The 18,254-nt window shown below is 38.6% G+C and overlaps 2 protein-coding genes across 6 annotated transcripts in view; both read left to right on the plus strand.

The window, feature by feature from the left end:
- The window catches only part of LOC146485634 (ras-like protein 1), a 567,471-nt gene that overhangs the window by 499,731 nt on the left and 49,486 nt on the right, over positions 1-18,254 (plus strand). The window lies entirely within an intron of this gene.
- LOC146485656 (uncharacterized) lies at positions 2,361-6,450 on the plus strand. Its single transcript, XM_085102947.1, has 2 exons — positions 2,361-3,723; positions 6,376-6,450. The coding sequence occupies exon 1, from the start codon at positions 2,819-2,821 to the stop codon at positions 3,719-3,721; it is 903 nt and encodes a 300-aa protein (XP_084959073.1). The 5' UTR covers positions 2,361-2,818; the 3' UTR covers positions 3,722-3,723; positions 6,376-6,450.

Here is an 18,254-nt window from a genome sequence, read left to right on the forward strand (position 1 = left end):
TAGAGCCCCTCTCTCAAGGCCTATGGCCTTGAGTGGAAGGTTAAGTTTATCACTGGTGGGGAAGGTTTGATACTCTTACATGAAGTTTCAACCAGGATCCTGGGAGGGGTGAGTAGCAACTGACAAAGAAATATCACACACTTGGGCACTCACATCTCAAGATACGAGGAGGCTTCTATTTGAATATCAATTTTGGGACACTTCATGTCGCTTACATAAATCTACAACCAAGTTATCATCTTTGTACTTTTGCTACTGCCCATGCGTTCTGCACATCTAGAGATACTCGGGTTTCCTATAGGTGTTGCTTACAAATACAGGGATATTTATGCGCGGTTTAAAACTAAGCGGAGAAAGTAGAACTCAGCACGGGCTCTTGGTGTCCAAAATGAAAATTGGGGGTAAGCATGCATTTTTCAGAGATAATAAAGCTTCAATTTGGAAAAAAAGTGCCACACATTTCTTTGTATTTTACCCATTTTTAGAATAATTGTTTCTTATAATCTTAGGATATATTACATAATTATGTTACATTCCTGAATTTCTACTACGTTCTTCTGTAGTAGCTGCTGTATTTGCCACTTCCAATCATGTGTATATACTGTTGATCTCTTGTTAATTCTCTTAAAAAATTGAAATTAAAGACATGTTACTATAACTATATAGAATTACCATTCAGTAGAAGAATTTCTTCCTTGATCAGCTAAATTTTTTCCTCTTCCAAAAAACCAACATTTCGAAATCCCAATTTAGTCTGCAGTGTCCCTATACTACGCCGTGGCCCATACCTGCCACGGCAAAACTTACTTTTCCACGGCAAAACTTACTTTTCCACGGCAAAACTTTCTTTTCCACGGCAAAACTTACTTTTCCACGGCAAAACTTACTTTTCCACGGCAAAACTTTCTTTTCCACGGCAAAACTTACTTTTCCACGGCAAAACTTTCTTTTCCACGGCAAAACTTACTTTTCCTCACTTTCGGAATCCAGTCTCTCTCTGTCTGCAGTTTCCCGCTATTTTAGATCCGGGAACTTCTGACTCAGACTGCACTCCGGCGGATCCAACATGGCGGATCAGGAAGAAGATTTCGTGTAAGTATATGAAAACGTAGCAGTATGTGATGAGTCATTTTTCAGTGGACGGGTTTTCTAAAGTTTAGTCCCTATTTCTACCTTTTAGACTGTTTAATTCGGTTTGTAGGCCTATCTTGTTGTGGTTTTCGCGGGGATTGCGCGAGTACAAAACTTCAAATTTTGTCTCTCCTGTCACGGAATGCACAGGGTATATTGCGAGGCATAAGTCTTTGGATGGAGAAATTGAACTGCCAAAAAATTAAATTAGTGAGATCAACTAGTAAAACTGTTAAATAACACTACATTTCATTAACTTCAACTCTTATTTATTGCTAAAATCAACAACTAAGCTTGACTTGTTGGACCCTTGTTGGAGTCTGTAACGTACGTAAGCCTGAGTTAAGCTTTAGTCTCATACAAGCTTAAAGCTTTATAAATTTCTCTTTAACTTTCTCAAAAAACATTATCTTTACAAACTGTTTTCATAGCTGGGGGCGTGTGCAATGTAAAAATCAGCTGCCTTTTCACCCTGGTTGTCTTTGGGTTGAGACCTGTTATAAATTAATAGGTATTGTTTATCTGTCAACAATTAGTATTTTACAATCGACTGCTTAGAGCAAGGTTCAATTTGCTTGGAATACTAGAGAGAAGTTTCTGAGTTCTTAGATATCTAAGGGCATATTAAATTGTTGTACACTTGCCTTTACTAGAGTGGAATTTAGACACTTATTTGCTCTTTCTGCACCTGAATTTAAGCTGTTTGGACACTATGTCACTCGATATATATTTTTCCTGCTCTGTAGGTTTTGTACTTCTTGTTGTGCAAAACAAAGAAGTGGTGTAAAGTTCTGCTGGAAATGTGGTTCGCCATCTCAGTGTCCTTTGCCTGGTCAAGAAGCAGGGCCTAATAGTCCCAAAACGTCGTTTGGAAAGCCTGTACTACTTCAAGAAAAGCCAAAAACGAAGTCATTTGAGGATTACATGGCTTGTAAGAAGAAACAGCAGCAATCCGGTTCAAAACTTTAGCCCAAAAAAGAAAGTTAAGGTTAATCCTGAGGAACTTGTGACAATAAACATTGGACAAATGAGAAATTGTGGAAATGACTTGAAACCAATTTGGGGGAAGCGTTTGCCTATTCAAGTGACGAAGTCTGCTGGTTATGCAAGGATACTAAGTAAAGGAATGGAAAAGTGGGCTGCATTTGACGGGAAGTTTGATCCTGAGGAAGACTATATGTTGTTGTTTGAAGATGGTAGCCATTCTGTCTATTTACCAGGAAAAGAAGAAGATTTTGAACTTGAAAAATACAAGACTGAACTTGGTAAAGATTATAAGAGGATAACAATGTACCTATGCACAACAGCTGACTTTGAAATGTCTGAAGACAACAATCCCACCAACTCAGAACTGAGCTTTTCCAAGCCAATCAATGTGCCAGAAAGTTCTTCAGCAAATGACTTTGAGTCAGCATCAGTCTTTACTCCTTCAAGAAGCTCTGTTGACAAGAATGGCACTCCACCCTTAAGCTGCGATTCACCAAGTACTAGTGGTCAAGAATCGGATCATTCATGTTCAAACATTCAATCAGCAGAACAGCAGATTTTAGAAGATTCCCAGTTAGCAGAGATGCTCCAACAATGAAAAAACACCAGTGAGAGTTTACAGGAAATCACTAACTGTTCTACCACTGTTGTGACAGATCCAAGCCAAATTGTAAAAATCTTGTCAGAAAAAGTTAATCGCATGCAAGAATTTTTTCTTGTTTCACGACGCTGTGCACCCTTTTCAAGAACAATTGCATTGTGGCAAAGGCAGGCCAGAAAATCTCCACCCACAAGTGTATTGAAAGTGCATTTCAATGGTGAGGCTGGTATTGATACAGGTGCTATGTCACAAGAATTCTTAGCAGAAGTTATTTCTGACATGGGAAGGGAGATGTTCCCAGATGGAAGTCCCACAGACTCTACATATTATGTTCAAAATGGCACCTTCCGCACCTGTGGTGAGATTGTAGCAGTTTCGTTGGCCCAAGGAGGACCTCCTCCATGTTTCCTTGAACAGTGTGTGTATGAATCAATGTCAAAAAGCATTGACATGATAAGCATTAAAGAATCAGATCTGACAACAAAAGAACAGCGGCTTCTGAACGATGTCAGTGAAAATTGCAATAACTTCACTGAGATGATTTTTGAACATGGATACACTGGAGTAGTGGATGATGATCACATCGATGAAATTCTAAGATCTCTGAAAGTGAGCCTAGTAAATCGCCGTTCCTTGTACATGAAAGAATTCCTTAAAGGAATGTCTACCTATGGATTGGCAGAGTTGATACTTAAGTACCCATCCGTGTGCGGGCCACTGTTTGTCAGTGGAAATTTTAAGGAGCATTTGACACCTGATGCCAATTACCTGTTCTCCCTAATGGACCCTCAGTACTCACCATCAGGTTCTACGAGAAGACGAATTGAAGAAGATGTAATGGATCACTTCCAAGACTGCCTAAATTTGTTTGAAGATGGGAGCATCATAGGTCACTCAGCAGCAGTTGCCTGGAATTATAAAGATGCCAACCTTGACTGTCAAACTCCAGATGGAGCAGAAACATTTGAAAATCCAGATTTAACAGTGGCAGGAGTCATGTGATGGTTAACTGGACAGAAACACAAACCAATTGATAACCAAATGTTTAAGGTGACTGTGTACTTTAACCATGACTGCCTTAAGTACAACCCTAAGCACAGAATATGTTTTCCAACTGTAGGCGCATGTGGCAAAGAGATTACTATTCCTGTAGCGCACATGAGCTCTTCAGATGAGTTCAAAGAGCTCTTCGTCCTTGCATTTTGTAAAGGCCAGGCTTTTGCCAAACCTTAACTGTTGATAGTGTCACTGGGATCATACTAGTAGGAATAGATCATTTTCTTATGAATAGTTAACAATACTGAGCTCCAAAAGGAATGACCATTCCTGAATGACCTTTCGTGTCATTCGGTATAGTTCTGATGCCATGATGTTTGTGTTCGTGTCTATTGACACTTGTCAGCTCAAACCTAGAAATGCAAAAATATTGAATTGAAACTTATTGTGGATACATTTGAAAGCAGATAAGTGTTTTGGATGGAAAAAGGATTTCAGGTCTCACGATTCAGTTTTGCACACTCCATATAATGCAGTTACTTTTTTTGTACGTTGTAAGCCTGTTGTGTTTCATCCATAAGATTAATGACTACTGAGTTATATTTGTTTTGTTTTTTTTATGTGGAAAAAGTGATAAGGGGCATTTGTTGTTATAATACTATTTCCGTTAGGTTGCTGTTCTTTTGTACATGCTATCCCTTTGCAGCTGGTTGGTCACACCTGACCTACTGCACACCAATGTTATGGGCAACAACTAAGTATGTATCAGAAATAGAAGAATGAAGGGAGCAAGTAAAAAAGGCTGGATATTTTGATTACGAAATACTTTATGGACAACAATACTTGCCCTCCACAAACCTTTTATCTATACAAATTGTAATGTTTCTGTTAAATATGCAACCTCAATGAACTTTAAATTGCCAATCCTACTAACTTCATCGTGCCCTTGCTAATTCTGGGACTTCTTTAGTGCTAGACCATCACAAGAACAAAGTAACTGACCCCCAATCTCCAAAATATTAATTTCAACGTTGTGTTTCAAAAGGGGTAAGAGACACTTGTTTTGTGGTATGCGTCAATGTAGCAAAGTCAAGATGATTGTAAATGTGACTGTTCAAGTTCTATTATAATTTTTCAACATCTTCAGTTCTGCTTAGAGAAAAATTATTAAAATTATTATTATTATTAAATTATTAAAATTATTAAAGTTGGTAAACAAGTAACAGTGTCAGGGTATTCTTTATTGCCAATTGTTACACAAACCAGGCTTCCAGGTGCAAAAGTGTGGCTTTGTGTAAGCTACATTGTAGACAGTCAAATAAAGTACAACTCAAGTTTTTGAATTTTTATGAAAAGCAATGTTACACAACAATGATCATGAGTAATTTAGCAATCATAAGACTTATCAGTATTTTTGATAACTGATCATGCACCTGATAATGATACTGACACAAGTTTGTGGTACAGTTCCAGGGCTTCTCTCCAGTGTGTAGGCTTGTTAAGGTCAAGAGAATCCATGGCATATTCGAAGTATTCAAAGTGTTCATTAGCTTCTTCCTTCTCGATTAGGTGGTTTTCGACATAACTAATTTTATCGTCAGGCACAGAGAGTAGCAAATCGGGCTTCCCACCTCTTCCTTCCGGCAAATAATACAGCACATCTGGAACTCCAGGAGTAGTGTCATTTCCAGATTTCCTTATTCGATGTGTATTCCAATGTTTTTTTACGGCGTCTAAGTCTTCCTGCAACAGTTCTGCAAAGCAGAACTAAAGACAATCCTTCTGCAAAGAATCACCTGTGTTAAGATCCCCTGCTTCAACGAGATCCTTAAATAGATTTATCCACCAACTTGATCTGTTTCTTCGGTACTGTGACCAATAGCCCTCAATCCTTTGGGTTCTTGGAGAGGCAACGTATTTGTGGGCATTTTCATCGTCACGAAAAAAAGCTTGCATGGAAGCCATGATCTTGTTCTCCGTACCCAAATCAGTGACTAGTTCACATGGGCACCCACCACAAGTCTTAACTGCATCCAAAAAGTAAGATCCAATGTTGTCGGGATAGTTATTTGATCGAGTAACTACCATCCATAACAATTTTCTACTCCAGCCGTCAATACAACCATGAACCGGAAAACCATAGGGTTTAAGTTTGTCATATCCATCGGCGTGCCAGACGGCATTTGGACCTGGGTTATGATACTGACGTCTTTTCAATTTATGTCTTTTTCTCATTTGGCAGCCGTCTGGATCCAATTCCCGAAGTAAGAGCTCCACCACTTGTCGTGGAACTTGATATCCCTTTAACTGGAGGCTATGCCATACATGCCTGTAACTCGCAATACAATCAGGACCATCTAACATACCTTCAATTTCGAGAATTATGGTGTCAACATCATATTCGGGGTTTCTCCTGGACAGTCCATACATCCGTAGTCGTCTGTGTAAAGTCCATTCACTTATTTCAATGTTGTTGTAGGTTGCCAGTAAGTCTAATGTGTCTTTGTATTGATAACCACGATAAAAATAGTATGTTATGAGAACCTCTTCCGTATTATCTTCAATCCCGTTTTCGTTGTCACCATAAGCCGTCGCCATCTTGATTCTGTTTATAAACAGATCCCGACCCAGTCCCTTTATGAAGTTTTGCCGTGGAAAAGTACGTTTTGCCGTGGAAAAGTAAGTTTTGCCGTGGAAAAGAAAGTTTTGCCGTGGAAAAGTAAGTTTTGCCGTGGCAGGTATGGGCCACCGTACTATACTTTAAAGCGCACTTGATTATCTTGTCACGGAATTATGTGCAAAACAAATAATGTATTTACAAATTCCAAATTATGCCAATCCACACAAAACTGCGGCAAGATCTGAAATTAACAATACCCCCTATCATATCATGCGCTAAAACTAATCTCAGAAGACTGACGACTGGTAGCAGCTATTACCCAACCAACCAGGCTTGTGAACACTGGTTAAACAGGAAAATTCATAAATTTCCTGATCTGCCTATGCATCAAATCAAAATGTCATCTGATCTAATATGGCTCCTTAAGAAGCATCCATGAATAAAAAATAACATTAAATTTAACCACAAATGCAAAATTGGTAGCTTACAGTCAATTTATAAATTAAAGCCATTTTAGGTTTCATCAACTTGATCAAGAAAAGCTCATTTGCATTTACTTTCAACACGCAATTTACATATGCAACCACAAAACTAGTTTCGTTGGAAGACCATGCCAGTTGGTTACCATGTTCATTTTAAAATGCGATGGCGCTTTACAATGAACATGCATTTTAAAACAAACCTGGGGACCAACTGACGAGGTCTTCTGACGAAACTACTTTTGTAGTTACATAATGTAAATTGTGCGTAGAAAGTAAATGCAAATGAGGTTTTTCCTGATCAAGATGATGTTGAGTAATACTTTCTTGGCTTCGATAAACAAAATTTCACAGAGATTTTAGTTTTCAAATCATCCAAAACACACAAGGTCCACCTTCCACAAGTTATCAAATGATAATTGCATATGCACATGTAGAACTTATATAGAATTGTCGTCTTCGGGTTGAACTACACACTTGCATTGCTTATGTGCTGACCATGTGCCAGGACTGCACTCCTGGAATCTTTGAATTACCATCCAGAAATATAAAAACGTATGATTAACTGAGTAAAAACTTTGCATCTGGAATAAACACTTTGGGTCGGTTTTTAAAAGAGAGTTTAGACAGTTTTTAACAAAACCATGTTCTAAACCATTTTCTATTTTGCCAACAGTCATATCTAAACATTGTCTGCTGCTGATGGTAACAAGAAGGTTTGCATCCCAGCCTAGAAAACTATTTATCTACTTAAAATAACCCACTTATAAACAGATTTGGAGGCCCACTGATTGTCTTAACCTGTGGCCCATTATTTATTCTTTGTTTAAATAACTGGCCCTTTGGATCTGGAGCAACAACTTTGGATAATAATAAACACTGCATCAAAAATATTACTGTCAGTCTGAAGATCAACCTTAAATACTACATATAAATTAAATCAATTATTGATTTAAAGGAAGTCATACTTTCTTCAGGCAAACATTATTTTTTCCCATGGATGTCCAAAAACAGATTTCAACATCAGGGTTTCCTCAGAAAAAAGCCCTACAACCATATATTGAGAAATCTCAAGCTTGTTGTTAAAAATATAAAATAATGTAATTATACTACATAATTACAGTGTATGTGTTTTGTGGACATAAAAAGATTGTTTTTAGGTTTTATTTTTATCCCTAAGCAGATTGTTGCTTTAATTTACTCTTTCACTGATTCCCCCCTGATTTTACCTATTAAGTATTGGGCAATACTCTGTGTGATTTCACAGGATAATTGATCATTTCTTGTGTACTTTTAGCCGTCAAAATTCTATTGTTTTCTTTTCAAATGAAGCATGTGCAATCGCCACACGAGGATCACTAGCGTTGTTGATAAAATGGTGCCAAAATAAAACTTAAGTATATTTTCCAGGTTGTGTCAATGGTAGTTAGTAATTTAAAGTTAATGTCACTGTTCCGTTTAGAGTATCCAAACACACAAGCTTTAATGAAACGTAGAGTAATAAACTAAAGTAAGGACCACAAGACATGTTTGGCATTAATTTGGGGGACACCGCTCGGCGATTGGCGTGACTGGCGACTTCTATTGCGTGACCATTTTAAGGCCTCACTTCTCTGGCACTTCCAGCTGCACCTAGGCCAACAACAACAAAACACAACAATGCACTGCAACAGCAGCACAGCTAGGCCAGCAGCGCCACTCCAAGAAGAGTATTGGCAGGTTGCAAAACTAGAGCGCTACGAGCTGCCATCTAGGCCAGCAACGTGCAAACCTAATTAACTGAATGACCTATCATGCCTCACCTATCTCACCAGCGCTGCTGGGTCGGACCGGAGTATTGGCAGGTCAATATTACCAAAAGTCATTGAAATGAACTAGAGAACTTAGCTTGGGGAAGTCGCTACGCAGACTTAACCGAAGCGCAAACGCCGATAGGCATCCCCAAGTCTATTTGTTATATCACAGATCAACCCCCAAAGGGAGGGAGGGAGGGTACATTTTTTACAGCGTAACAGTAGAAAAAACCACGTTGTAACCAAGTGTGACTTAGAAACTTCTATCACACATTTAAAGCTAGACAGCATTCAATGTCAGGGCCAATGGCCAGGGTTGTACTATGCTTAAGATAGACTTTACATCATAGCAAACGCGACATGAATGCACCATTCACTGGTTTAGCCATACAGAAAAAGTGAACTAACTTGTCTCCAGACAATGTCGCAACATACATGTATTACAATGTGACTATTGACTAACGTGACAATGATACAGTGATAAGTCTAAAGTACAGTACGTAGAGATGCCACCCGGGGCTAAGGGGGTCACGTTCCATTAACTGCGTTTTACAATTGTATTGTAAAACTTTCTTTATTTTGTCAGTGAAGATGTTAAAATAAAATTTGTACCACCTAATTGTCATAATTCAGCGTGATATTTTTAGGGAAAGCAAAGCACCAGTAAACAGTTGCTTAGCATGATCCGAACGGCAGAAAATTCCTAATGCTCAACAAAAGACTAGACTGCTAGATACACTCTAAGATTAAACAAATATGAGCAATTTGAAATGTTCAAAGATTCCAAATCCTCCAAAAACATTCTGAGACAAATCCTCAAAGAAAGCTTGCATTAAGGTTACTGCCATGCTTCGCGAGTCCCTTCAGGGAAATCTAGCGTACGCGCGCTGATTTGGATAAAACCACGGAAAACTATATATCACTCCAAAGCTGATAAATTGAATTTTGCGAAAATATCAATGTTTTTTTATTTTGTTGGATACATAAGCGCTCAGAGGCCTGCAAACTCAATACTAGCAATGTGTACTTAACTGAATTACCCACTCTCACGTAAAGGCGCACAACCAAACAGACTGCACAATATCAATCAGGAGATAATAGGCTAACAAAGCGTGTCAGGTTTTTTATTTATTCCTATTGGTTTGTGAGAAAACCCATCCTAAAGATGGACAATGGAAAATTTTTGTAGTCGCGTCAGATGTTAACACGGTACAGGAAAAATATTTTGAATCTCGTAAAAGCCTGACACACTTTGATGCATTAACATCTGATGACCATTTTGGCCGAATTTCGTTGAAATCTGGCAAATCTAGATACCCTATTAATTCATTTAAAGCTGGGAAATTGCGAAAAAACAAAAGCCGTGTTTTCGGCCTTGAAACATTTTCAGAGTTTTCGCACCTCATTAAGATACTTGTTAACACGCTCACGCCACCGGCCAATCAAACACAATGAAGCATTCCCTTGGGAGTTCTGCAGATAAAAAAAAAAACAACCGAAACTGCCCGCGGAAGCATTTAGTCACTGTTACTGTAACATTGTAAAACGATTGCTTTACGGGAAAAGTTAAGTCTGGGGCGAGAAAGCCACCGGCCAAACCAAAACAAAAAGAAAACGGCAGATAGGCGCAGAACATGAAACTGGCAGCCCCTGTGGAGTTGACACGAGACACGCACTTCTCACCACGCGCGCTGAGGTTCGCTGCTTATTTTCAGCCGGTAAACAACGGCGAAAGAGGCTGGATTGTCGCCGGCATCTTCGATTTCGAACTCCAAACTGATGTTCGACTCTCCACTATCCGATTTCTCGTCCTTGAATTTTTCTGCTGCTGAGGCAGTTATTTTTATCTGGCTTGCTCCGATATCTTTTGACGAGGATGGGTTTGAAAGAAAATCTGACTGTTTGTACCAAGAACCCTTGTCGCTCTCCGCCAGCTGAAGTTTTTTGGCTTCGTCAAATGATTTTTCGACCTTCCTCCACCCAAGGCGACTTTTCTAGTTTCGCTTTCTTCATAACAACCCTTTACGCAATGCTTGAATCCAAAATGGAACGCTGTTTTACAGTAAAATTTTACATACGACGCCGTGACATGCGATGAACATGATGTAAACAAAAATATGCAAATTTGCCGGTAAGATCACGGGTAAATTTTGCCGCGTAATATGTCAACACAGTCCCGCATAAATTGAATTATGACACCTTCACTCATTCACCGCTTTTCCTACAAAACTTTGTTTTTCAGATAGCTAGCGTTCTTTTTAAGATTTCTAACTGCTGTTTTCACGAAACTTTGCATCCCTTTCTTGTTTCAACAATTATCTAAAAAAATTTATCTGAGAAAAATTCGACCTTTCTTCCCTATAAGTAACCTTAAAAGCTGGTCAGAGTCTCTTCTTGGGTGATCAAACATTACAACCAAACATATGCCAGCTTACAAAATAAGATTTCAAAGCGCACTGCCCCAATTTTCGGCCATAAAATGACTCCACTACTCCTTAAAGTCAACAAACAAAAGTGCAAAAAATAGTAAGCCAAATTTGTTGACATTAACATTGTCAGACGTGTACAGTATATTCCAAATCCTGTATTCAACCCTAGCGATTCCAACATCCACCATTGTCCAATAAATATCTTTCACGAAGTAAATTCTGGCCGAAAAATCAACAGACATTCTGTGAATCCTAATTGAAGTAAAGCAACCGCTATTGAAGATATGTATACTATTACAATGATGGAGAAGATAAAGAACAATATAAACATCAGGCTAATATCAGAGATAGAGCTCTTTGAAAAATTTCTAAAGGCTTAACTTTTGAAAATCATTATGTCAGTGGCGCAGCAAGAACAATCCGAGCATGGAATGCGTTACCACCTGACGTCATCAAGTCTGTCTCTGACTCATAATTTATCAGTGCAGTATCCAACACACTTCCAAGCTTTTCAATTACTTTACGAATCAATAATATAAACTAGTTTTTTTATATGTATTGCATGTATTAATCTATTTTGCGTCCGCTGGCTGCTCCATTGCCGGATTTGCTTTGCTAATGGCAATAATTATGCTAATAAAAGATAAAAGATTAAAGCAGGGTGCTATGCACATGACCATGCCCCATTAAACCAACTCTCCAAAAAGACTACTAATGGGCTGCAAACATTCAACAACAACAACAACAACAAAAACACAGCCACGGCATTCTAGCTATACTTCCTTTGAGTAAAGTGTCATTAATGACTTTTAAGGCTCTGCTCTGGCATATCTAATGGATTTGCTTGAATCCTATGTTCCCAAGTGCTCCCTACGAACAGCACAAAGCCTTTTACCTGTCCTCAAATCTTTCACCTGTACCTATGGGGACAGGGCATTTTCAGTGCCTGCACCGAAATGAAACAAACTTCCCGCAAGTTTAACGACAGCAAGTTCTTTAATTTCATTCAAAATCCAAGGTTTATAGACTTTATAGTTTGTCTGAGTTTTACAGATCAAGTGAAATTGTAACATTGTTAGTTTTAGTCATAACTAGATTTTTTTTTCAATTGTTAGCGCATGGATTATGGGCCCAGCAAAATTGGCATCGAAGAACTGTTAATTAAACAAATTAAAATTAAACAGGACTTGTACAAACGGAAAAATATTTTTGGCACTTAAAATTAAACACTGCCTCCTATATTCAAGTCATGCATTGCTTGTATTTCCCGCAAGTATCGACTTTTTTTTTCCAAGGAAATTCCAGTACCGATGATTTCGAGTACTTGGTATTGGACCATCCTTTATAATTTTATACTGTATTTGAAATCCAAAATCGCTCTCAATTTTTCCTATTGTTGTTTGGAGTATTCAAAAACTGGATGTTAATTAGTTGTTCATCGGGAATTTATCGAAAAAGGGCCCATTTTCGTCGCCTTGACCTATGAACTTGTAAGTGTCCAGCGAGAGTGTCATTTCACTGTTGATTGTCGCTCGAAAAACTAAACAAGGCGCCTCATGGCCGGCAAGGTTTACATTATGCGTAGTATTCGCTAATTTCAATTTCTTTATGTTCCACTTTTCACACATCACATTTATCCGTAGAAGGAAGCAGACAGGCTACCGAAAGATCATAATCTTTTACAAATTATTTGACCATGCCCCGCTATTCTATAAGCTTAATATAAGTAAGCACATTTAAGCTTATTCAAGTCCTTATTTATTAATCCCGGTTTTCTCAAAATTTGAATTGTTGTGTATGGCCAAACTAAGGAAATTCGAGCTTCCTGGTGCGGTGTTCAAAGAAAAATCAAACAACTCTTACCCGGAATTTAATAAATCTCTGATAACAAATGTCCTCGACGAATTCTCCTCCAAATTTTGTTTGAGCCCACAGACCTGTTCAGCTCCATATCTGTAATGCCGTAGATACGTGGTGTAACCATCATTTAGTGGTTTGCCACAGCTACATTGTGTGCCTCAGAGCCCTGAGCCATACATCAAACCTTTTCGCGACGAAAGCAGTTTTAAATAAATGTACTCAGGAAAAGGTGGAGTCAAAGAATGATTCAGTAAAAGGCTGCCAGTCATGGGCTGTTATTAGTCGTGGTTACACACACCTTGGGTTTGGGGCCTTCCGGAGGGTAAATGGCTTGGCTTGGGTTCGGTTTAGCTCAGGTTTCATGTTACCCTTGGGGATGCGGTTACACAGTAAAAGAACTCCCCTCAGGGTAAAATATAATTACGTGGGATGCATGTGCAGCCCACGTTATAAAATGGGGGCCGTTTGTATCCACAAATGCGCATCTTTCAATTATTAACTCGTTTTAGATGTATCAAATTCAGTTTTCTCCTAGAGGGGATCTTTTTGTCTCCTATTGTCCTTATTGTCTTTAACAAAAACGGTCCAATCAGAATGCAATATCTTAGTGTAGATCAGGAGGGATCGGAGGGGAGTTAATTACTATTGTGATTATTCAGGTCCTAGTGGTCTCTCGGTGGAACTGAAAAGGCTTGACTTTAGTGGCGTGGCCATATTGTTTTAATGTTTTAGATTCCAATGCGCCGTTTTCAAAAAGAAAATTAACCCTTTTGAAGCGGTAAATCGAAAGAATAACTTCTAAGAAGCACTCGACAGTAAAAACGGTGGAAATCGGAGAGTTCAAGGCAAAGGAATCATGCTTCTGTTTGACAGTTGTTGAACCATCCAGAATATGCGGGGGAAAGGTCATTAAGCTAAAACACAGATCGCATCACTTTGTCGAATTGATGCTTAAACGCAACTGGAAATCTACTTTACAAAAAGATTAAAGGCTTGATTGTCCATTTGTACTAAAAGTTTTCATTTAGGAAAGCTTTTTGCCTGTTTTCTTTCTGTTTTTTTTTTTTTTTTTTTTTTGGTGAAACGAAAACAATTTGTAATCTTACACTTTTATTTACATAACCAGAAACGTGAGTCAGGCCACGTTATTGTAACAGAAATTCCGGTACAACGATAAGACGCGTAACACAAGGGAAACAACATAACGCTATCTTTGTGACTCAAAATATTCCATTAGCTAGGATAGTCTGCGAAGCATACAATTATAAGAATCAAGGGGCATCACACGTAAATGCCAGTATAGGCATCTTGTTAGATATGATTTCACACTGACCATGCATGCAGTTTGGTGGGAAACGTACAGATCAACAGGCATGACACAAATCGAGATCTTGTAAGCTTAATTAGAATGATTCTCCTGCTAATTATTCAACAGTCCTCCATAAATATAGCAATCCAACAGTTTTTTTGCGAGAAGACAGCGAAGAAGGCGCAAAGAAATACCCGTTGAAGTAGATCTTCGGTTTGACTAGCGTTCCTATAAACAGATAAACAAAAAGATTACAACTTGATCAACTTCGAAACTGATAGTCTGAAGAGGGAACTCATGAAAATAAAGAAAGAAATACTCACAGTTATGCACGAAACCCTGCCATGTCACCTTGTGCTTCCAGTAAGCGCGAAATTAAATAGCCAAGCGTATCAGAGGTCAACTCAGAGCATAGCAGTCGATTTCCTGTGTTAGCTACGTTCTGCATGATGATTGGCCAAGCCACCTCAGGGAGCAGATAAACCGTACTTTTCAGTTCAGGAACTGTCATGGGAAGTTCTTTTGTTCTCTTTGTTGTATCCATGGAAATAACCCAAAGGCAGTTTCGGTCTGGGAAAAGCGGTTACACACAAAAACATCCTTACCCGTGGGAAAATACTAGTTACCCATGGGTAAAAGGGCTAAGTGTAACCACAACTATTGTTTTTTTTTCTTCATATTAACAAGAAAAAGAAAACATTTCCCAACAACAAAAACAACACAATTTCAAAGTTTGCTATCCAAGGGCATAAACATGTTATAAAGAATAAGATTAAACCATTTAAAAGCTGTATGAAAACATTACTCTAACTTACTCTTTCTTTCTAATATTTATTTTCTCGAAGATATTAGCTATTCAAAGCTACTCTATAAATTTGAGGATAAATAAAGTATATGTATGTATGCATGTATGTATGTATGTATGTATGTATGTATGTATGTATGTATGTATGTATGTATGTATGTATGTATGTATGTATGTATGTATGTATGTATGTAAGCCCTCAATTAAAAAAAAACGTGTAATTGGCATTTGGTGCTGTTCTTTCGGTCGTGCGGTCATATCTAATGTCTATATGCACAGAGGACTGAAATTAAAACTCTAATAAGAGATACACACTAATAGCCCTTTTCAAACTAATTATAACCGTGCAATTGGCTTCTTATGCTGATCTTTCGGTTATGGGGCTGGGTTGGCTTTCGGTCATGTGGTTTGTTCATTTCGGCTGGTATGCATGGGGTTTTTTGTCTGATTATTCGGTTAGTCTCTCAATGGCCCTATTGGTTTCGGCCTTATGTTCACTCCTCTTTCCGTCTGTCTGTCCCTTCCCATATAAATCTGTATGGTTCAGTTATCTTCACTAGTGCTACTAGTGACACGCTTTTCTACAAACAAATTAACTTTTTATGTGGGCTTAATCCTAAAAGTTTAAAAGCTATATTAAAACATCAGAAGTTTTCCCTTCGTGTTTTCATATTAAAGCTGCAATGCTATAGAGAGAGACTTCACCTCTCTCCTCTGATCTGGCACACAAAAACTGCTTTCAAGTCAGTTTTTAATGCTTTTTAAATTAATTTTCTTCTGATTATTATTACAATTTATTTCTTTAGATTAGCCATTTGGTGATCTGTCTCGTATGGAGTGTTCTACTCTTTTACAGATTATCCTTATGGCTTTTTTTCGTTCTTTCTTTTTTTTTTTGGGGGGGGGGGGGGCGGGGGGGTATATAGATTTACTATGGGTTGTGCCCGCTAATACAGGAATATTTTAGCGCGGATCAAAACTATACAGAGAAAATAGAACTTAGCAAATGCTTTTGGTATCTCGAAAGAAAATTAGGGGTATATAACCATGCATTTTTCAGAGATAATTAAGCTTCAATTTAGGAAAAAATCCCCTCCATTGCTTTATACTTTGGCGCTTTTTTAAGATATTATTAAAATGCGTGGCTTCCCCCCACTTTTCGTTTTGGATTCCAATAGGCCTTCCTAAGATCTGCTTTTCCCGCATAGTCCAATAAAACGCACAAAAAAAAATACTTCGGTACTAGTAGGAAAACATTTACTCATTTTTTAGGTTCATCTTAGCACCGAAAATATATTATTCTGCCCCTAATGTAGGAGCCAAATTAGTCCCCAGAATTAAAGAGTACTGAATTTCGTACAGAAATGGCCTAAAACAAATCTTTTGAATTTAAGGCGTGTAAATCGATGCACCGACACCAATAAGGTATCGGGATCAACTCGTACCTTCGTGAAAATTGTGACGTTCATTAAAGTACCGTCTAAACACATGTGTAAAGTCCTCCTGATAGCAGTTGTTTTTCCTAATTTGGTACGCGTACTTAGCTAACCATTTGCAAACAAGACAGGGAGCTTATAAGAACTGTAAGTTTTCTCAGTTTCATGAATCCTAACCGATGGTGAAGGTATTTCTCTTACGTAATTTCGAATTCTTCCAAGTATTACAAGGTGACACGTCTTACGGTGGCCACCCAAAAAACTTTTTTTTTACAAGTTAGCCAATCAGGATACGCGAATTTCATCAACCGTTACGCCTCCTTGCAAAGTCCAACAGGCAAGTGACGCAACAACGAATTATTGAAAATATGTCGTTTTGTATTTTATAGCTAACTTGTTTAAAATGTTTGTTGGGTGGCCACCGTAAGGCGCGTCGCTCTGTAAGGTATTAGACACAAAGGGGCTGCTTTGAGTCTTTCAATTTAATTCTAAGAAAGCCAAACAAATTTAAACGTCACCTCCGTCTTTACTGTATAATCATCTAACACAAAGCCAACCAGGTGACGAGTAGCCTGCGAACAGCAGACGTATTTCCGGTCGTACCTCCGAAAAATTTTCGGAGGTACGATCGGAAATACGTCTGCTGTTCGCAGGCTAGGTGACGAGTTATGTAAACGAATTTTTCGCAAACCCAATTATCACCCAATTACCGGACAGTTGTGCAATTCACATTGTTCTAACAAAATACGTCTCGTTATTGATTACGTTTTCAAGTGTTAATGACCCTGTTATCGGGTGTAATTTTCCATAATCACAATTTTTTCTGAATAAATAATCACCTTGAACAAAATATTCACTATGGTAATGAATAAAACTTTAAAGAACGGATCCTTTTCGTCTCGTTGGGGTAACTAGCGCTGGGAAAAGAGAAAAAAATGAACCGCAAAAAGATGATGGAGAGAAAGTTGGTCTACAAAACTATACACAATGTTTCTGTCAGTAAAATGGGTCAAGCTATTTTAAAGAAAAATCCTTACGAAATTAGAGTCCTGACAGATCAGTTGGAAGATATCGAGATTCACAAGCGAAAGTGGAAGAATGATTTCTGTGGAAGAGTGTTCGACACAAGACAGGAATTCAAGAAAGGTCGGAACAATGACACTCTGGCTTTTATTCGATTAAGCAGTGGTGGTGTTGGAGGGAAAGGGGGTTTTAATACCGACTGCAGACATCCACAGCGAGTTTTTACAGCTGGTTTGAAATCGAAAGAACGAATTTACAAAGGAAGAGAGAAATATTCGGAAGCAGCAACATCAAGGCAACAAGAAACTTCGCAGAAATCCGCCAACAGAGAAAAGACTTCTGTTTCCGAACTGGGGAAAGAGAGAAAACTTGCACCAGACGTCAAAGTGTTCTTTAATGACAAATGGGACGATGGGAAATCCGAGCGAGAGCGAAAGCGAGGCTCGGTTACTCCTGACTGTATGACGCCATTCATACGTCACTCCTTTAGCGCCTCCACAGACCACTCAAACAAGTCGGATTCTGGTGATACCACCTCCAAGCGAAAGTGTACAAATTGTGCCAAGATTGTTTTAACGGCACATCCCACCAGTCAATCGGAAGATGGTAAGCCTGTGGAAGTTCATGAAGTTGCAGAGATTAAGAAGAAAGATTATTGTGAGACAGAACCACCCAGTGTTCCAGTCCTATCTCGTGAAGAAAGCACCGCACAAAGAATGCCTCGTAAAAAGCTCTCTGACACTCGACCCTGCTTCATTCCCACTCCCCCTCCGCCAGCTCAGAAG

The sequence above is a fragment of the Pavona decussata genome, unplaced genomic scaffold, assembly GCF_977016875.1.
Source record: "Pavona decussata unplaced genomic scaffold, jaPavDecu1.1 SCAFFOLD_25, whole genome shotgun sequence".
Lineage (NCBI taxonomy): Eukaryota > Metazoa > Cnidaria > Anthozoa > Scleractinia > Agariciidae > Pavona > Pavona decussata.